The sequence below is a fragment of the Opisthocomus hoazin genome, chromosome 3 (assembly GCF_030867145.1).
Source record: "Opisthocomus hoazin isolate bOpiHoa1 chromosome 3, bOpiHoa1.hap1, whole genome shotgun sequence".
Classification (NCBI taxonomy): Eukaryota; Metazoa; Chordata; class Aves; order Opisthocomiformes; family Opisthocomidae; genus Opisthocomus; species Opisthocomus hoazin.
The window spans coordinates 89,983,077-90,005,368 of NC_134416.1; the positions used below are offsets into that span (position 1 = coordinate 89,983,077).

Genomic DNA, 22,292 nt, shown 5'->3' on the forward strand with positions numbered 1-22,292 from the left:
TTCTTCTTCCCTCAGCTTTATGTGCTGAGCACAGTGCCCTATTGTATGGAATATCCCTTTTGGTCAGTTGGTGCCAGCTGTCCCAACTGTGTCCCCTCCCAGCTTATTGTGCCCCCCGAGCCTACTTGCTGGTGGGGCAGTGTGAGAAGCAGAAAAGACCTTGGCACTGTGTAAGCACTACGCAGCAACAACGAAAACATCTCTGTATTATCAACACTGTTTTTAGCACAAATCCAAAACATAGCCCCGTTTATCACAAATCCAAAGCGTAGCCCAGGACTAGCTAATGTAAAGAAAACTAACTCTATTCCAGACAAAACCAGCACAGGGATAAATTTGACTGGTGAATTTTAAAATGGAAAATGGGGTGAAATGCTATGTAGTACCACACATTCCCTGTCAGATATGTGTCCTCAGAAAGCATCCGACTTTGTAGGCACTCAATATATTCAGGTGGGTCAAGGCAAAATGATTTCAGTAGAAGATGGGAACAGGCTGATGCCGGTGAGATGATATGGTGCACTCAGGGCAGCAGTTTGTAGTAGTGTGCTACAAATATGTCTCACTCTTCTCTGTTGACTGTCACTTCTCTATGACATTAGAAGTAGATTTCTTCCAAGTGTTCATTTTCTCATGCTTTGAAAGTTGTTAGGAAAGAGACAGAATTCTAGCCCAGAATTTACCTGCTCTAAACATATTCAGCAACTTTGGAATAAATGAAGACTGACTTACCTCTTAGATAAGTAAATGGCTAAGAGACAGAAAATTTGAAGAGGACCTTTCAGACAGCTGTTGCTATTTGTTTTAGTGGATCATTATAGTTTTCAGAATATTCGTCATTAATGCTGTGTGGTCCAGCTGACGTCCTGTGAAATCCAGATGCAGCCTGCCAAGTGTTTCCATCTGTATCCCCCAAACAGGCCTGACTGCCACTTTGTTGTGAGCAGAGGAGATGTGGTGAGAGGCACATTTTGTGCACTGCCAGCTGAATAGAGATAGAAGTCCGATATCTCCTCCCACTGCACAAACCAAGAGTTAGAATCTAGCACCCTTTCGTCCAGCCTCTGCTGCGAAGTATACAGCCTGTTTAACCTACATAAAAGATAATGTTTAACTAAAAAATTTTTTCCTTTTAGGCTGAAAATGGACTTCAGGGGTTGCCAGGACTGAAAGGAAGAGCAGGCCTAAAAGGCGAAAAGGTATGTGTCCTGTTAATAGCAAACAATCAATCAGATACCATTTTTGCTTGGACATGTGTTAATTTGGTACACTCTGAGAGAAAAAATAGCAATAATAGGGAATCATAGGAAGAATTTAAACATCCTGCTATTCATTTGTGAATCTGCATGGAGGGCAGCTATAACAGAATCATAAGAATTTTTCAAGAATATGAAAACAGTTCAGGCTTCGTAAATTCACAGACATAAAGCATATAAAGCGCACGTGTTCAGATTCAATTTGAAAGGCTCCAGAATCATTTCAAAGGTAAAATTAGTCTTCAGTGCGGGTATCAGGTGATGAGACTGCACGGCAACCCCCCATCTCTCTGTCCAGCTGAATAGTGAGTCTCTTGTCATGGAAAGATATGTTGGCAAAAGGGTTATCATAAACATAAAAAAAGTGAAGGCACGTGAGGCAGTCAGGAAGCATCTCAGGTGCAACATGATTGGGGACACTCTTGCACTCCCCTGGTGAAAGCAACGTGTCTGGGTCCCATCTCAGGTACATGTTCACAAAAGCAGGCAGGCAGGGAGACAAACAGGAGTACTTAGAAGTACCTGCACAGTTACAGGGTGATCACCTGTCTGAGGTTACAGAGACATGGTGGGATAGCTCACAGCTAGAGTGCTGCAGTGTGTGGATACAGGCTCTTCAGGAAAGATAGGCTAGGAAGGCAGATTATCAGTAAGGCATTAAATCAGTTGGCAACAGGCGTTATCAGTGCTCTGTACAGGCATTTCAGAGCCTCATTTCTAAAACCTCTGAGCAGTCTCAGATTAGCAAAGGGCAGTTTGATGGACTTGTTGAGCCAGATGTCTTTCTCTCTCCACTTTGTCTCTCCATTCCTCCCCACTCTTTACCACATCCCTAACCCTGAACAGCACTGACAGTTTAGCAGCAGAAATCAGAAGACTCTAGACCGCAGGGAAATAATTAATGAGAAGTAAATTCCAGATTAAGGACAGTGGTATTAGTGGAGGACTTTGACAGGGTGCTACTTACATCTCTGTTGGTGCTAAAACCTTCAACATGAATTACAGAATCCCAGAATCACTGAGATGGGAAGGCCTCTGCAGGTTGTCTAGTGCAGCACACCCCCTTAAAGCAGAGGCACCTAGAGCAGGTTGCCCAGGTCTGTGTCCAGTTTGGTTTTAATATCTCCAAAGATGGAGATTCCACAGCCTCTCGCAGTGATCTGTTCGAGTGTTTGATCACCCTTAGAGTAAAAAAAGGGGGGTTGTATATCTAAATTATATTTCTTATGTTTCAGTTTATGCCCATTTCCTCTTGTCCTTTCGCTGGATACCACTGAGAAGAGTCTGGCTCAGTCTTCTTCATTCCCACTCCACACATATACATGCACTTGACAAGATCCCTCCCAGGTCATCTTTTCTCTGGGCTAAATAGTTTCATCTCTCTCAGCCTCCCGTCGTGAGTCAGAAGCTCCAGTGCTTCAGTTATCTTTGTGGCCTTTAACTGGGCTCACTCCAGTATGTCCCTATCTTTCTTGTACTGGGGAGCCCAAACCTGGACACAGTACTTCAGATGAGAAGAGCAGAAGGATAGCCTCCCTCAACCTACTGGCAATGCAGCAATTAGTATCGTCTACATGTTCTGTGGTTCAGGCACTGAAAGAAGTGATTGTGATACCACCAAGAACTTCCATGCCATTAATCTCACTTGAAAAATATTACAGCAGTTCTAGATACATTTTAACAGTAGAATACTCTAAGTAGTGTGGCATAATTAGTTGTGCAAGTGCTAGGCTGAGGTTTCCAAACCCAGGAAGAGCAGCATGCACTGACTTATAGCAGTCATGTACCTAAAACTGTCCCTACTCTAAATGGGCTCCCCAAAAAGACTGTAGAGTTTGTAAGTGGATGTCACTGCTATGACTTAAGTGGCTTTCAGTACTATAAGCTGTCAGGTAAATACCACAACACTCTTCATGATGGCATTATGAGATGATTTTTCCTTCCTTTCTGAATAACCTCCATCGTATTTTCATATCATACCATAATGTGTAGCCAATACAATAATTTTCCAACAGAGATGGATTTTCTACAGCACTTCCCAGCCAGCACAGTGCTTCTAAGATAAACCACACAAATGCTGCTGAGAATAGTAATACACAGTTTCTAGGTTTTACTAATAATAACAATTCTATATGGAATATTAGTAATTATACGTACATGTATCTTGGTATAACTCAAAGGCAAAGCATAGTTCAAGGAAAAATATTCTGCAACAAATGAGTTAACAAGGTCATGAGTGATGAACAATAGATGTTAGGAATTAATGTCGTGGTAGTTGCCCGTTTTGTACAAGACTGTATCCAGAGAGCAGCATTGTGCTGAGGGGCTGGGGCAGACTAGTTTTACCCCAGGAGCTATGTGAACTCAAGAGCCTGCCAACTCACTGTTCCCTTGCATGAGTGGACTGCATGGCAGGGTGAAACCATGGCTGTTCTTCTCTTGGAGAGCCATCACTGGGACAGTGACATGCAGGAATAGGACCTCCTCATAAACTTGATAGCGTGGTACAGCAGTTTGAGAAGAAAGGTAACATCTTGCATAGCCCCATTGATGGCAGGGATTCATGCTTGCTTTTGAGCTGGTGCTGGTCTCAGACACTTTGTGTCTGGAGTATTGGTCAATCCTTCATGGCATGTGTACACACTTGTCAGCCCTTCCATAACTTTTGCTGAAGCCCTTGAGTAGGAGTAGAATCTCTGAATGTAGCCCAGGAGCTACACAGGTGTCTGTAGCCAATGATTCTCTACAACCCTCTCGCCCCATTTGGCTAATTGTTTACATTCTTCTTTCCAGATACAGAGCTCATGCAGATCTGTATGCAGGGTGCCATCCCTCTCTATGGACGGTCGCCAGTATCCGCATTTGGTTCTTCTGCATTGTGGAGCTACTATCGCCCGTCTAGGAAAAGTTCAATTTCCCCTATAGTGTTTGTCAACCACACAGTGAAAAAGCTGAATAAAACAGCCTAAACATTATTTGAAAATTAGCTTCCCAAGTTTCCTGCAAAGCTGCTTTGGTCATTCTTGTGACCAGAGTAATTTCCAGGATGCTTGGTACTGACATAAATAATTCATGTTAGTAAACCATAAAATCAGTCACTCTGCTTTTAACGAGAACAAAGCGAACAGAAAAAATGTCAAGATTATGGTTGTTTACATTTGTTCTACTTATAAGTGCAAATTAGCAAAAGAAGCTTTATTTTTCAGCTGCTGCAGCTGCAACTATTGTTAGGTAGCCATTTTGATCACCAGCAGCAAGTGCTACATCTACACTGCTAAATGAAACAGGCCCAGGAACTGACCAAATTGTTGACAGTTCAGACTTGTGAGCATGGTCCCTGCAGTGTTTTGTTCCTTGTCAAATAGATCTCTCAGATAATGCCTCAACATTGTTCAGGGGTAGCATGTGTTGTTAATTGTTCCCAGTGTACTGCAAGATGAGACTGTGTATAGGCTGGCTCTGTTCATTCTACATGCTCCCCCAGTACTATCCCAGTACACTTTTTACTTTCAAATACTCATCATGCTGAGGGGTTGCAGTATAGTTCTCATGTTATTTCATGAAAATTGCATGAAAACCCATACTCAAAATATTAGCTTTGAACATAGAGGGCTAAAAGGAGGCCCAGGCCCAAGTACCTAAGTACTGTGAACACAGCCAATCTGTTCTACCTGACCTCGGGGCCAAAGGATGATCCGCAGCCTTATTTTGTTGATTAGAATAGACATCAGAAGGAGAAGGTTTTGGCAGCAGGGGAAGCAGCTTAGCTGTAGTGAGATAAGGCTGTATCTGGAAGCAAAAGACTCCTTTAGCCTATTCCTGATTGTTTATATGGCGATTTTAGTAAAGGCATCTTAAGCTTTGTTTTCCCTTTTTATAATTGGGCTAGTATTTTCAAGGGATACTTCAAAGAGGCATTGTGAAAATAAGTGGCAAACAGGTGCTAAAAGTCCTAAAATATGTTCAGAAGGAACACTGACAGCTTCATATCCAGAGATTTTTCTTGGTGATACTTTAACCAGACCCGGTTCCTGCAGCAGAAGGCAGGACAAACAAGAAGACACTGCTCTTATCCTCTTTTACACATGATTAATTTTTAAATTATTAGTTGTCCAGAAAATTATTTCATTATGCCAATCAGTGTGATTTCCTAGGAGCCATTATGTTGATAGTGTGAGCAAACCTTAAAGAATTATTCTATACGCACACACGAAAAATTCAAACCAGTTATGCTCACTAAAGACAGTCATCACTTTTTCAGCATAATAGTATTTAAATTTGAGGAGCAGTAGCAGGATCCACCTGCCTGTTTCTCGTTCTTCCCATTGAAAATGGGAAGCTAGGAATGAATGGGGTGCTGCATGTCAATGGACAGTGGGGAGCTGGTTCAGTGCAGAGATACAGCCGTGGGGTGCTGCTTGGGAATGGGTGCAATTAAACTTTCTAGACATGACTGTGATTGACATGTGAGAGCTGGGGATTTTTTCTTCCTTATAATACACACGAAGTGGAAGAAATTGCATGAAAACAAGCACAAAACACTGACAGGAGCTAATGTAAGAATCACTGAAAAAAAGCAAAGCATTAGTTAAAATGAATGAAGAGTATCTTTAAATGAATGGCAGACAGGGAAAATATCCCCAAATTAGTTAAGCACATTCTTTGTGAATAGGACTGAAGTATCTCTCCAGGGGATGCCGAGGTAGATCCTCCTCCCAAAAGTGTTTAAAACACAAAGGCCAAATCCTGCTCAATGAATTCTCCAGAAAGCGGCACATAGATGGTTGAGAATGAAAAGATACATGATAAAAGACTTCCAACTTAAGATTAAAAAGGTTGAAGCAGAATATCAACTCTTGACTGGAATGAAAAATGCTGGAGTCAAGCAGAAAATTTAATAAAAATTGTAAATGTCTTTATTTACTTCAAACTAACCTCAGCAAAGTGTCAGAGATGATGTAAGGAAGACGAAGAAGAAGAGAAGGTCGTCATTATGAGAGAAAACGACACAGTTCTGAACAGGCCCTTTCGTTGTGTTGGCAGTAGATAAAGGTCAACACAGGAGACTAATCATGACATGGTGGTATTGGAAAAAGCACTACAGATGGTAGCAATAAAATGAAGAAATTTACTTATAGAGTACTGTGGTGTGTCCACACTTTCCACTTGTTCGTTTTTTGGAGGAGAGGAGGACAAATCACATACTCTAAAATGCGAGATCCACAGTAAAACATTATTCCGTCTAACGCTGTTAATGCTGCTTGTACATTTGCAAATTTATTGCAGAAGCTGGAAAGGGAAAAGTCCTTTCTTCCTTTGCCAGTGAAAAGATCATGTTTCTTTCAAGCTTGTCTTAGAAATGACCAACATTCAACTCCGCTCATAGCATCTAAGCAGATATTTTTGTTATTTCTTGTGACTCTAAATCCACACAGATTGCAGCTAGTGCTGAAAAACCCTGCTCTGCATTTTTGTGATTAAATCCTTGCTGATTTATCTTTGTTCGTCTTTTAGGGTGATCCTGGTGAGGGATTGCCAGGACCCCCTGGACTGCCTGGACCCCCTGGACTACCAGGACCTGCAGGACCATCTGTTCCTTCCAGAGAATTAGTGAGTATTTGGGGATCTCTGTCAATGACCTTGGCTTTCCATAGACGAACCCAGAACTAAATAGGAGGCTTTCTCTGGGAAAGTAATGCAAACAAATGCGTGGCTAAAGTGTGTTAGTACTGTAAACTACGTAAACACCCAGTATTCACATTTTAAAAAGCCAGTTGATGTGTGAGCTTTCCTGTGCAAAAGCAGTAACATATGGGAGAACAAGAGACAAGAATTTCCTCAAAAAGGCATTATAAACCTGAATTATTAATTTCTTGCCGCTGCTGAACACAGAAATGGTTTTGACAGTCATTAATATTTGCTGTCATTAAATACTAGAACACCTACCAGAGTGGTGAGAGTGTTCATATTTTGAATGCTCAGTACTCAGGTAATGTTAAAGAATGTGTTTCAGGTTCATATCACTTCTGTACTTGGACCTTTCCCAGTGTTGCCAGGAGAACACATGTGTATGCAGCTGAAGAAGGAATCTGACCTAATTTTCAATTCGTGGTGTGAGAGCTGATTTTACACATAGACATGGCCCACCACTGACACCAGTGGAAGTCCTGTGGTGGACTTTTAAACAAAACTATCTGTCGCACTGAGTGTTATAAGTATTTAACAAGATAGTTTGCAACATATTCAAGTGACTGAAATGGATTATACGCTCCCCTAATCTAGGGTCTGCTAAATTACACTAATCTGTTTCTGTAGCAGAAAAAAAGAGTAACAGTGTTGTGAAGGGCTGCACCTTTTAGCCTCCACTGATACCGACTTCAAGAAACCAGAAAGGCAGCTCCACATCACTAGGACAAGGTGCTCCAGTCCAAAGCTTTTCTCACCCAAAGGCCACTTCTCTAAATGTAGCAGTGAACACCAGCTCCTGCACCACCTTTGCTTTCATGTGTCTGTGGTAGCAAGTTTAAAGGCCTTTTATGCTGGAGTGAAGTGAAGAAAGTTTCGGTGCAGCTGGGGAATGCGTCCCTGACTCATGGGCTTTTGAAACATTATCTTTGGTACTGTTATAACTGAGTCAGGTACTAGTTCTCTGTGTACTTTGGGCTGCAGTTTACAAAGCATACACAGCCATGAAACTCACCAAGGACTTGCAGTCGGAATCTGTAGTTAATTTACTTTTGTGTGAGTTGACATGATTTCGTTTTAGATGTTGTGGAACTGACACATGTAGAAAGGTCATATTTCAACTGCTAAGTTTGTTTGTTGCACATCTTGGTTTATTCCTGAGTTCTATAAAACTTTCATAGGAAGTTCTATAATTTAAAAGAAAAGGATAAATGAGCTTCGTTTCGCTTTCATATATAAACTATGCAGACAAATAGTGGAAAATTTCCATGAAGAATACTTGGTTTTCTTTAGAGGTTTTAAAAAATTCTTTGATGGTATGTACACTGACTGTAGTTTGCATTATAGGTTCCAAAATATAGGAAGGTGGTTTGAAGCTGAAGAAGCTTGAATCTATGAAATTGTCTTATAGATGAGTACAACTAGATTGTGATACTAAACCCGAACTGTTTTTCTAACAAAATATTTTAGAAAATGCTTTAGTATATGAATTTCCCTTCATCAAATGCCTCTTCGGATTCCAGTTGTAGGAATCTCAGAATCTGGCTTTTGAACTAAGAGCCACGTTGTAGGAAACAGTGGCTAGTTTTTAGGTATACGTTTTAGGATATTCTTAATGTTGACAGGTGTCTTTCCAAAGTTAAAATTTGTCTGAGATACTGCTTCATCTTCAGTTCACTGAAACCGTCACACAGCATGTGTGTGCTGCAGGCTTGTTATCACTGTATTCATAGAGCATCTGCAGGGAGATATACAGCTGAGTGTCTGCAAAATAAAATGGTATAAAACACCACAAATATAATGAAATGTTTTTGTTGTGTTATAATTTATTTCACCAGTGAGAGTCTGCTGAAGGAATATTGACTATAAACAGTATTTGCAGTAATTGGCAAGCGATATTTTTATTTGTCATCTTTAGAAGCAACATTTTAAAATGGAGTTCTCCTCATTTCAGAATAGACTGGAACATGAAGAATCGGGTTCTGGAGACATTGACGGAGAGACTGGGATTTTAAGAGTAAGTATATATTGAAGTTTATTACTCATTAACATAATAAAGAGCTTTACTTTACTCATCCAGACTGTAGAAAGTCCATTTTCATTGACAGTTGTACAATTTCACAGTGCAAATTTTGCGCATGCTTAATTCACAGCATCCAGAAGTGCTTTGCAGGGAACACTGGGGATTTCATGTGAAGATCTGAAAAGGCCTAAGTGTAGGTGAGTGGGGAAGAAGTATGAGAAAGAGAGAGGACAACAAAGAAATAATGGCAAGAGGACTTTTTAAAATGAGAAAATGTTTCTAATCTGATTCTGAGAAGACAGTAAAGGAGAGATGGGAATGATACTATTCTTTGCTTTTTTAAATTTGGAGTACCTGTTCTAAAAAATAAGTACATCTGTATAAAATACTTTGCACTGCAACTTCCACTGTTGATCAGTTTTGATGGTCCTCTGAATTTCCCTGTATCCTTGCCTTTGTGAAGAGTTGTAATATTGTCACATCAAGGCTGGCTACAGAGAGAGATGCTTTGGCTTAATGAAAGTTAATAAGATCTTGATGCACATGTTCCCGAGTGAGGTTGTCTGGGTTGTGTAACATGGGAGACCAGGTTTCTGTCATTGGGAAGGAGTATTCATGCCAGGTAAACCTGAGTCTTGGGTTATTAACGCGCACTTGGCCATTGGTTAAACTGGGACAGTCAGCGCAGTTGCTGCCTTAGGTGTTCACCTCATTGTTCGCCTGGAGGTGTCTATCTCAGCTTCAGAAAGAGCTTATATGTCTTGTGAATCTACTAAACTAATTAATTTGCAGAGATGATATTCAGGAAAGTCAATGTCAATTTCATTTCAGTAGGCTGTGCTGTAAAATGCAGCTGATTTGCAAGCTTTCAGCAGTGCTTGGGATCAGCAGGCTCCAGGAACGGAGTGGGATGAGGAGTACTGGTTTAACATTTTTAGCCTGATCTGTCAATCTTAGCATTATGTGTCAACAACCTCAAATAAGCTTTGTTTTAGGGGCTGAACTGGTGTGTTGTGCTATGCTTTCACAGAGGGTTGGCATGTTTTGAGAGACAATACTCAGATGAGCATGGCACTGGATTAAAAATAGGATGTCTGGCTTGTTTTACTTGCTCTGCTTCTGAGCTGCTGAGTGACAAAGGAAACATCTGGAGTGCAGATTTTTTTCTACTTATTTTTCGCTGGACTATATTTTTCAGAAGAGAAGCGATCTTTCCTATACTTCCTGCACAGAGCAATGTGCCTTTTTGGGGAAAAATAACATCAGTTGGCTAGAACTTGCTGCCAGATCTGGAATTATTTTGTATGCTTTGTTTTGTTCTCAAGCCACTTCTTAACCCATTATCTCTAGACAGTCAGACAGATCTACTTTTCCCATGTTCTGTTGAAAATCCAAGTAGCAATCTATAAACTGTGTATTGCAGTTGCATATAATGTGGGCTTCCATCCACAGAACCAGTTAGATATATAATGAATCAGGCGATGTATTACAGTTAAGGACAAATGGTAGGAAAATGAGAAGTCAAGTGGCTGAAGAGGAAGAGACATACATAAGAAGGCTTAACGGGGCACGTATAGGGTGTGCTCAACCCTAAATGTGTGGAGAGTGAGGGGCTGAGCCATTACATTGCAGAAGCAGTAACAAAAGCGGAAAGACAGGAAAGGAGAAATTGGCCACTTTTTTGTATTTCTGCCCATGAAATATGAATGGTCACGATCTGCACTGACTGAAGATGTCCTGCTCATTGCAGGGGTGGTTGGACTAGATGACCTTTAAAGGTCCCTTCCAACCCCAACTATTCTATGAGATTGTGAGAGATAATCTTTTATGCAGTCTTTGGGATAGAGCATTTTGACCCATTGATTAGCAACTGTTTCATCAATAATATTGGAGCTTTCTGAGGAGTGAAATCCCTGGATGCCGGTCTCCTATGAACTCCAGAAGGCTACAGCATTCTGAGACCTCAGTTTTGCAACACATCTAGGAATATTTTTCATTCTCTCAGACTGATTTCTGCCTCAAGACTTGTTTTCTGCTTCTTCTTTCCACCAAAGTCCTGTATACCTTATTCCCAAGGCTCTTCAGGAGGGAACTGGCACATGCTGAAAGTTAGTTATCTTGCCTAGTTTAGGATACTGATACCTTATGTAGTTAATGAGACAGGTGAGTGCTTGGAATGGCTCCCTGTAGAAGACCATCTTCCTACCAGAATCCTGTAGATGACCCTAAATCAGAATTAAAGCAATCTTGCCTTCACAGTGCCATGTCCCAAAATTTAAAACTGTCCATGTTTGCCTGCTAGTGCAATTAGTAACAAGGATGGACTTGCACATGAGAGGGAATGTTTGCAAACATACTATTTCTCCTAATTTGAGTAGAGCTGCTCATGTCCATGCAGCATTGATCTTCTAGCAGAGGCCATTTTTACAGCATTAAACTGTAGCACTAAGACAGTCAGGTCTCGACCATGAGTACAGATTCTCAGGGCTCCAGCAATACCATGGAGAAACCCTTTGAAATGACTCAAGAAAAAACTGACCACTTCCTTCTGTTCAGTGATCCCTTTCATCTTGGTGAAGTTTTTAAACTTTAGGCTGATCATTGGAATGTCTCTAAGGTAAAGACATTCCTGGGTTACAGAGGGCTGACACAGAAATTTTTAGTTATTTAACTTCCTGCTTGTTGTTACATGCCATGAGGTGGCACACTTCAGAAAGCAAGAGTGGAGGAGGTCAGTGTGACCCCACGTAAGAAGTTTATCTGTGAAACTAACATTGGGTCTTAATGAAGCAGAAGGGGGATGGTAACCCAGGTTGACGGCTTTACGAACATGGCAGTCTGTGTGATCTTTTCCTGTTCCATGTATATACAAATGAACCTGGCTAGGGTCAGTTCTAACAATGCTTCTGATTTATCCAGGGTCTTCCTGGGCCAGCAGGCCCTCCAGGACTGCCTGGTCTTCCGGGAAAGCCAGCACCCGATTCAGATGTAGGACCTCCTGGATCACCAGGGGAAGATGGAGCTTCTGGTGAACGAGGCCCTGAAGTAAGTACCTATTTGTACACAAACGTTAATGTCGTTTGTGTCTTACAACACTAAGTTCTAAGGCTTAGAGTCTTTAGGATTCTTAATAATATTGCACAACATATTTAATTGAAAAGCTTGGAATTTTGCACTTCTTTTACAAAAAAAAAAGGAAAATAAATGTCTAGTTAACCAAAGCACATTACTCCAGAGCAGGATGTACATTTGGCAGACAGATATTGGTAAATCTGGACAAGAATAAATAAAAAGTAAGGATGCTTTTACCAACACTGAATAAGACTAGGGATTATTTCTCATGTGGTGCTTTCAGGAAAATGAAGTTTGCTGAATCACTTACATAATCTGCAGGAATTTTTTAGCATAAATTGAATTTTCCTCTTTCAGCAACTGTCTTCCATATTTTCTTCAGCTATATAGAAACATTTATTCCTGTGGACATGTCAAATACAGTTCTGCTGTTAAAAAAGGTGGCTCAAAGTTTGAGTGTTACCTATTTGTTAATAAATCCTCAGTAAAGTGTTTTTTCAGTGAAGAAAACTATTTTTTTATCATTGATCAGCTCTGTGAATCCTCTCTGGAACTGTATTTAGTAATATGGTTCCCTTATTCCCTATTGACCAACTGCTACTAGCAGTTGTTCTGAGGACTTCAGAGTAGGTCACCAGTGCTGTATCTGACAAAGTGTAATTAGCATATATTAAAGAAGTGTATTGGTGACATGTTAAAAAGAAGATCTCACTGCATCTCAGCTGTGCTGGGTTTTTTTGAGGAGAACGACATTGAGAGTTGGTGCAAAATCTAAAAAGGTCGGTATGGTAAATTTTAAGTATCTGGCCATCGAGATGGAAGGCAGCATCCTTTGTGGAAAGAGAAATTAAGCACCTGCAAAATCTTTAAAATGGGATCCAAGAAGCACGTGAATGGGAAGTGAATGAAAACCAAGAGCTGAGGATGTATGTACTCTGAATTAGCCAGTAGGGAAGCACTGACAATAGCCTGAGCTGTATATATGATTTCTCACTTAGAGCTGCAAGGAGGTACCTCCATCCAATACCTCAGCGCCCTATCCTGAAAACTAGTCATTTTCTGTCAGGAGTTGGGTCTCATACTCTCAGGCTACAAGGAAGGGTAAGCGCCACAAATATTTGTTTATCCAAGTTTTAGGCTCTTGCAAGATGGAGTGTCCACTCAACACAGGTCAGAAATCAGGTATTATTGGACTTCAAAGTTTCACAGTATTCCTTCTTGGAATAAATTGTATCGCTATGAACCTCACTAAATTAAAGCTGTGGTAAACAGTGTGGAAGATACAGCTTTACATGGACTACTATTTTGCTGAGCTAAACACAGTTTCAGCATTTGCTGCACTCAAATGCTTTGGCTGTGTTTTGAGTATTGGCTTGGTTATTAACTGAAATGTATTTTTGTTTTACAGTTGTACAGGTGATTGATGAGGCAGTTAGTGGTTCTGGCCTGGTAATGAGGTGTTTCACTAAGGTGAAATAACTTGGTCCCACAGAAGCAGGCTCAAAAAGCAGTATTTTTGATCCAGGCTTTTCACCTATATGTTTCAGAAAAGGCCTTCTCTTTGTACACAAACAGCTTTGACAGCTGGGTTGCACCGCAATGAACAGTTATATTCCAGATCCCTAAAAATGTAAACTTAACTTAAATTTGAAAATAAATATCAAACATTTATTAAATTAGTGGATTGTAAACATTGTGCTTTCTTCTGTTATTCTTTGGTTTCTAGAAATTATCCATGGATTTTTCAATGATTTTATGCACTAACTGTGGTAAGGTTGTGTTCTGCGTTCGTGATGGTTTGTTATCACAGAATCACAGAATATTCGGGGTTGGAAGGGACCTCTGTGGGTCATCTAGTCCAATCCCCCTGAAAAATCAGGGTCTCCTACAGCAGGCTGCACAGGACTGCGTCCAGGCGGGTCTTGAATATCTCCAGAGAAGAAGACTCCACAACCGCCCTGGGCAACCTGTTCCAGGGCTCCGTCACCCTCAGAGGGAAGAAGTTCTTCCTCATATTCAGCCGGAACTTCCTTTGCTTCAATTTGTGCCTGTTGCCCCTTGTCCTGTTGCTGGGCACCACTGAAAAGAGTCTGGCCCCATCCTCCTGACACCCACCCTTCAGATATTTATGAGCATTTATTAGGTCCCTTCTCAGCCTTCTCTTCTTCAGGCTGAACAAGCCCAGCTCCCTCAGCCTTTCCTCATAGGAGAGATGCTCCAGTCCCCTCATCATCCTCGTAGCCCTGCGCTGGACTCTCTCCAGTAGCTCCTCATCTTTCTTGAAGTGGGGAGCCCAGAACTGGACACAGTACTCCAGATGGGGCCTCACTAGGGCAGTGTAGAGGGGAAGGAGAGCCTCCCTCGACCTACTGGCCACACCTCTCTTAATGCACCCCAGGATTCCATTGGCCTTCTTGGCAGCTAGGGCACACTGCTGGCTCATGGTTAACCTGTCGTCCACCAGCACTCCCAGGTCCCTCTCCACAGAGCTGCTCTCCAGCAGGTCTGCCCCAAGCCTGTACTGGTGCATGGGGTTGTTCCTCCCCAGGTGCAGGACCCTGCACTTGCCCTTGTTGAACTTCATCAGGTTCCTCTCTGCCCAACTCTCCAGCCTATCCAGGTCACGCTGAATGGCAGCACAGCCTTCTGGTGTATCCACCACTCCTCCCAGTTTTATGTCATCAGCAAACGTGCTGAGGGTACACTGTAACTCTTCATCCAGGTCGCTGATGAAGAAGTTAAACAAGACTGGGCCCAGTACTGACACCTGAGGGACACCACTAGTTACAGGCCTCCAACTAGACTCGGCGCCGCTGATGATAACCCTCTGAGTTCTGCCATTCAGCCGGTTCTCAATCGACCTCACTGAGCACTCATCCAGCCCACACTTCCTGAGCATCCCTAGGAGGATATCATGGGAGACAGTGTCGAAAGCCTTGCTGAAGTCGAGGTAGACAACATCTACTGCTCTCCCCTCATCTACCCAGCCAGTCATGCCATCGTAGAAAGCTATCAGATTGGTCAAGCGTGATTTCCCCTTGGTGAATCCATGCTGACTACTCCTGATAATCTTCTTTTCCTCCACTTGCTTGATGATGATCAGTGCTATTTACAGAGTTAGTCTCTGATCCAACAACAGGATGCACTCAGGACAGGTTTGTCCTGCAGTTACAGTAGCGGAGGCCAGTTCTTGTAGACTCCGGGTTAGCGTGGAAGTAGTCAGCAGTGCTCATGTAGCAGCTTGGAGCTCAGAACCTGACAGCCACAAAACCAGGGCTGGCCTGCACTGAACTTCATGCTGCTACAACAACAATGACAACCTGCACAGGCTAATTTAGTGCACTCCTGACATATCCTGCAAGGAAAAGCCTTAAACGTGCCTGGAGCTCCAGTGGTTTCTGTGTCATTGAACTTGTCTAAGCTGTAGGGCCTGGGTGTGCTTCTGTGGTTTAGATTGCTGACCTTGTCATATCTTGATAGCATAAGAGATTAGGACCCAGCTGTCTGTAGTGCCTTTCCACCTACGTCATTCTATAGCATAGGTTCTTTTGAAGAAAATCCCAGTGACTGGGAAGGAAAGAAGTGTCTGGTCTAGAGGACGTATGGAGCGGGACAAAAGGATGTAATGAGAGCCATTTTTCATTCTTTCCTATTCTTAATTACTCTAATTAAGGAATTAATGCCTGAAGAGTTGCATGGTTTAGTTGAAAAGAGATGTAGGTGGACTGACAGCAGTTCTCCAGTGTCCTGCACAGTGGCCACACTCCTAGAATGCCATCCTCATGCTCTGCTTGTCCTGCCGTACACATGGCCCGTCAGTCCTCCCTGGATGTTTGCTGCATTGATTGCAAAGGGGAAAAATTTCCATGGCCCAGCTAGTCTTTTTCAGACTCTTTTACAATATGCCAGACCCTCCCTCCCTGGCAGTAAAAGAAGGAGATGAGGAGCTCATCCATGAACACAAACTGGACCAGCACTGGTCAGGCTACTGTCTTTATCACAGTACTTGACTCCAGGACAGAGCTTGCTTACTTGCTTTATTGATTTGTTACTTTATTGTCAGGCTATTACTTCCCTAAAATCACAAGCTTGCGTAAGCTTGGCTGAGAATCCATGAGATCAGTCTCATGATACTGAGTCCTTTTTATTTGCTGTTTGGATTGCAATTACTATCTCTGACAAACGTGTTTTCATGTTGGTGAGTTTGTTCATTTTGTAACCAAAAAGGCTAGAAACTTGTTCTTTCAGTTAAAAGCTGAGATTCTCACCTGGCTGTGGGGGTGATACCCAATGTTGCTAGACTTCCAGTAATATTTCAAGACTACAGCATTGTTGGAGAGTAATAACAAACTTGTTGAAGTGGGATTTTTTAAGATGTGCCATAAATATTTCCCACTAAGTGCTGTGAATACTTCAGACTAAGAGAATGGCAAGTGCTAAAGACCATGCTTGTTAGCTACAAAAGAGAGTCTGTTCAAAGCTGTAAAGGAAATAAGCAATCTTAGAGTAATGAAACTTAAAAGTGCTAAGCAGTATAGGGAAAATAGTCACTAACGTTTAGAACAATTGTTATTAGCCCAGCCTCTCTTCTAATCCTCCTCTGTATACGTAATCATGCCAAAACACAATATGAAAATGTTTGAAACATACTGAAAATATTTCCAATCTTTTTAAATATTAATAAGAATCGGTTAGTTACTCTTATCACATACAGTGCATACAAAGTGCAAAAATGGGGGTGGAAAGTAAGGAGACCAGGGAAAAAAGAGGACTTTGTGACCAGTTTGAAAACACCAGAGAAAAAGAATCTCCTTCCTGCAACCATTTATATCCTTCCCCAAAAGAGATGGCTAAATAAATGGATAAAAGATTCTCAGAGGACAGAAAGCACACCTGTAAATTTAATTAAAGACTTTCACAGCCATATTTTAAAAACATATGGCATGCAAATGCTCGTGTAACTGTTCCCTTTCTCACATGTATGGTTACTGTGGGCTGGACTGATTGTCTGGTTGACCCTACAAAGCCAGTTTTTCCCAGCCTGGCTGCTCACTGAAACGTGTGCTAAGTCATGGATTCAACACAGGAAATCGGGTGGAGAACTAAATACACATTTTTCAAGGCAAAATTAAAGTGAAGCATCACACGGAAAACCTGGGCCATGTGCTTCTGACTTTGTCAATACCAACATTTTTTCAGCTAGCTCTCGTCTGGCACTGAGGTTGCCAAAAGTGTGGATGGCTGAAGTGCATGTGGGTTTTAACCCCATTGCATCTGTGTCAAAACCTGCTTGGATAGCACCACTATTTTGCATGCTAACATTATATTTACATTATGTTAGTTTATATTCTCTTTTTATTATTTTGTGATTGTTTGATATAGTTTTCTATTAAAATAAATACTGTTTTGATACAAAGCCAAACTCTCAGAAGACAAGAAATGCAGGCATTAGAACCTAACGGTTTTAGGTGTTACACATTAGTGTTTCATAATGTTGTATCACCAGTTGGTCCAGAATACTTCCATGCATGTGCTAGGAAGAGGGCTCTCAAGTGGCACCTGCTTTAGATTTACTGTCGTCTACAGGGTCCTCAAGGTCTTCCTGGTCTTGATGGAGTGGTTGGCTCACCAGGATGTAAAGGAGAAAAGGTAAGTAAAATGTCTGTCTTGCTCCTACTTCAGTGGAAAAGCTTTGTCAATTCTAGACTATAAAAATCATAAATAGTTGTCCCTGTAACACAGTGTTGGCTGACTTCACTATTTTTTGCAACTGAATCCAGCTGCTAATGGTGTATTAGAACACACCTCAAAAGGCATATTCAGAAATCCAGGATTCCCTGTTGGGTACAGTCTCATTTTCTGCAGCATGCAATATTCAAAATGCAAGATGAGCTACTCTGTTGTGATTCGCCAGTAAAAAGCCACTCATGACTGGACTCATGCAGACGAGTCTGTAGGGGGAAGAAAAGAACTCTGGCTAGTCCAGACTGGCACATTCTGATGGCATATTCCCTGCAGAAAGTGCCATCCATGGCGCAAGTGCATACCAGGGCAGCTGGAATTTCTTAAGCTTGGATTCTGTGGACCACTGAGACATCAAGTTTTGTACACTTCTGCAGAAGCCCGTATTTGTCTGAACTGCTGACTACTGCACTGCTGCTGCCCCCAGTTGCGATATCGCACCCCCACATTTGTGGCAGTTCCAGCTTTCACTCACTGCTTGATGAGACATTTCAGTGTCCTAACCTGTCAGCAAAGGGTTGCTTAGTTTTCTGTTGACTTGCTGCACTGCTTGGCTTCTTGCATTATCAGGTGAGCACGATGGCCAGCAAAAACAGGAGGAGTGGGGAACATGTAAATGAAATCAAGGAATTTTGTTGTGTTGCTGTGGAACCAAAACCTACATATTGTGAAATTGCCACTCTTTTTAAATTTCCACAAATTACTGCATCCATTTTTTTTGCACTCCACTTCAAGAAGGATGTGGAGAAGACACAGATGGTGCAGCAGAGAGCTATGCAGATGGCCGGAGGCCTTGAGTACGTGACTGATGAGGAGAGACTGAAGGAGGCCAAAACATTTAATCTGGCAAAAAGGAGACAAAGGCATGCCCAACAACTATAAAGATGTGATTATAATGCTTTAATGAGGGCTAGTGAGTCCGCATGTGAAATACTGAATCCATTCTTTTGCACCCTACTTCAAGAAGGATGTGGAGAAGATAAAGACTACAGGAAAATTTCGTCCTCCATTGAGCTTCTATACTACACTTTATGCACAAGAACTTGAAAGTAGATTCCGAAGTGTACATTGAAAGCTCACGTACTGTAAGGGAAATGAAAAGGCAAGTCCTAAATTGCCAGAATATTGATATTTATTTGTTCATTTTTTAAATCACAAGATTTTTTTTTTTATATCTCCTCTGGAGACTGAAGGATCTGAGTTGTAATTTCAAAAGCCTGAGGTTGGTAAAACTGCAGCACAAATGAGAACTAGCAGCTATCCAGAAAACGCGGTGTGTATGTCACAAAGCAGGCGTCTGAAACTTCTGTCCGTTGTAATCAGTGGTAAGTGTTTTACACAAAGGAGTCTAAGAACAGAAAGAAGTCTAGGTGAAGTAAACTGGACCTGAATTGCATATTATAGGAAGAGACTGATGTGGAAAGGGAAGCAATTGGAAGAAAAATTAAATTTTCACAGAGGGCATAATCCTCAAAAAAAAGGACAAAATCTCAAATATTTTGCCTCACTGAGCCTGTTTCCTGCATTGTGTATATTTAATTAAAATTTAATTAGAAACTAAGCACTACATATTTGCACCTGCTGAATCCAGTCCCCAGCACCTTGGGATAATAGGATTTTTCCATTTCTACTATTAATTTTTTTCTGAAAAACTGGATTTGATCTGTATTTCAATATCTATTTTTAATCTTTATTCCCAATTATTCCGGAGAAAATTACAGAGAGAAACTGCAGGATGCACTGAAAGTGAAGTCAATTTGTTCCTTGGACTGAAATATGATGTGGTTTTTTTGCCATTACTTTTGAAAGAAACCATTATTATCTTTTTACTCCTGGTACTTACTCATTTCTTTCAGACCGTAGTGAAGCAGTGTTTCCACCGAATGAGTAAGGACAGGAGCTTGCGAATATAACAATTAATTCCATCAGATTCAGTGCAGTTTGGAAAAGAAGTATTTGCATACTGTGAGTTTCAGTCTATTCCATGAACTAGAAGTGGAAAAACTAGTATCTAAGTAAAGTGTGTAAAGGCAAATCAAATAGCTTGATTGCTGCAGAGGAGCCTTAAAATCATACTAGTCATCATACCCCTTGTTAGCAACGGTGCCCTGGACAATTTGTGTGGGATCAGTTTCCACTTCTGATACATCGCATGAGAGTTTTGACATTGAAGTATAGAAGCATGAGGATGTGACCCGCAATGCTTAATTCTGTGTGCTCCAGACCTTTAAAATCTGCAGCGATAACTGAAATACAAGATTGCATCCAGTCTGCACACCAGACCAGAGCTATTCATTTGTTGTTATAACTCCTAAATTGCAGATTACTTTCTTAGTAACTAAGAGGTCTAATCTTTCTTGTGAAGGATGTTATGACATCAAATTAAACAACACAGAAATTTGTGGGTATTTTAATTAAGCAAAAATATCATAAATGCGTTTTTGTTGCCTGTCTAATGCTCTTGCTGTAATTAATTAGGATTGGTTTTCTTTTACAGGGTGATCAAGGTCTTCGTGGTTCTGTTGGTCCAAAGGTAAAAAAAAAAGAAAGTGTCTTTATAGGATAATGGTATAGTATAGATAGAGTCCAAAGGTAAAAAAAAAGAGTGTGTTTTTATAGGATAACAGTATCCTGTACATAGACTAGCACTCTAACACAGCATTACTGAAAAGGGCCGAGAAGACTAAAAGGTTTTTATCGCAACATCCAACGAAGTCGGTAAACTTGGTTTCTCAGTTGGCCAAAGTACTTCTCTAAGACATGTGGCCAGGAGGTCGGGGAGGTGATTCTTCCCTCTACCTGGCTCTCTTAAGACCTCACCTGGAGTACTGTGCTCGGCTCTGGGGCCCCTAGCGTAAGAAAGACATGGACCTGCTTGAGTGGGTCCAGAGAAGGGCCATGAAGATGATCAGGGGGATGACCCATTGCTGGAAGTATTCAGGGACAGGTTGGATGGGGCTTTGAGCAAACTGATCTAGTGGAAAGTATCGCTGCCGATGGCAGGGGGGTTGGAACTACATGAAGTTTAAGGTCCCTTCCAGTTCAAACCATTCTGTGATTTTATGATTCTACTTACTTGCATCTACTTATGCATGCTCAGTAAGTATACCAATTGACTGACTTTTTATTTTAGGGTGATACTGGAGTCACTGGATCAATAGGCCCCAAAGGAGAAGCTGGTGCTGTTGGGTCTCCTGGGAAACCTGGACCACCAGGACCTCCTGGGCCCCCTGGACCTCCTGGATCCCCAGGAATAAGCTACAGTTTGGGATTTGAGGTATTTTGCTATAATGGGATTTGCTGTAACTATGGATCTGCTTCCTTCGGAGGAGATACAGTGTAAGCACCTGTATATTTCACAGCAATTTAAGGCTGAATTGGTGACAGAGAAGTCATTTGCTCTAGACTGAAATTTGCCTAGAAGTAGCCTACAAATCCTTTTACATTTGACCGTATAATTGGCCATGCTTAGACCATGGAAGTAATGGATTTCTTCCAGCAATTTTCATGAAACTATGGAGTAGTAACAGTGTTCAGATACTATTTTTGATGCTGATATCATTTCTAATATAAAATACTCAAATACTGTACTACAAGGGAAAACTTCTTTAGCACTTTTTTTCATGTAAGTAATTTAGAGCAATGATCTAAATATACATAGAGACCTGACAGTATTCATTAAAATCAAACTGCGGTTCCCCCTTAAGCTAGGATTTTTCCCGTGCTGTCATTCTTGAGGCCATGGGTTTAGTTTAGGCAGGTCACTTACATAACGCGTGAATACAGAGACAGGTGTTGGACATTTCTGACCTCATGGTCTGTTCTGCTCGGCAGAAAAATTTTCTGTAAAAAAAAATAAAGTGCGGATGTTATTCTGCCGAGTCTCAGCATACGTGAAAGGACGGGAACGATTCTCACACACATTGGTAAGATGCACAGTTGGATACTTTATTCTCCCGCTTGTGCAGTTATATATATTTCCCATATCTGTACACACGATTACGCTTACATCGGATAGGCTACAGACATAAATCACAAGCTGTTCACACACCCCACATTCCCTTATAATTGGTAACTATGTACTAATGCCAATAGCAACAGACTGCCTCCACGTCCTTGAACACATCTTGTTTTTGCTAACTTTCTCAATTGTTATTCTTAGCTGTCCTTTCCAGCGGCCTGTTCAGTTATGCGAACTGTTTTGCTTAAGCAGCCTTGTCATGCTAACTCTCAAGCTACATCGACCCCAACATCTCCCCCTTTTTCTTTTCAAAAAAAGCTAAGCTATCTTATCATTGTCGTAAAAACATTTGCTCAATTGGTGTTAGCTGCATCACAAAAATTTTCTTCACACTTACCTCTAGTGCCTTTTGTGTTATGCGTATTATACACGGGACCAACATAATCACTGCCATAATCATTACAACAATAAGCAACAACATTTTGATTAGTGACATTAACCAGCCAGAAATTCCCCATCTGTTTCCTGCTCCATCAAATACTTCCACAGCCCC

At 41.3% G+C, this 22,292-nt stretch overlaps 1 protein-coding gene across 5 annotated transcripts in view; it reads left to right on the plus strand.

Annotated features, from left to right (window-relative positions):
* Positions 1-22,292, plus strand: part of COL15A1 (collagen type XV alpha 1 chain) — a 165,058-nt gene that overhangs the window by 80,048 nt on the left and 62,718 nt on the right. For all 5 annotated transcript variants that reach the window (XM_075417015.1, XM_075417010.1, XM_075417012.1 and 2 more), the window contains 7 exons: positions 1,137-1,199; positions 6,771-6,866; positions 8,896-8,958; positions 11,884-12,009; positions 17,623-17,685; positions 20,276-20,311; positions 20,912-21,055. In XM_075417015.1, the coding sequence (XP_075273130.1) occupies positions 1,137-1,199; positions 6,771-6,866; positions 8,896-8,958; positions 11,884-12,009; positions 17,623-17,685; positions 20,276-20,311; positions 20,912-21,055 (591 nt within the window). The remainder of the gene's footprint in view (positions 1-1,136; positions 1,200-6,770; positions 6,867-8,895; positions 8,959-11,883; positions 12,010-17,622; positions 17,686-20,275; positions 20,312-20,911; positions 21,056-22,292) is intronic.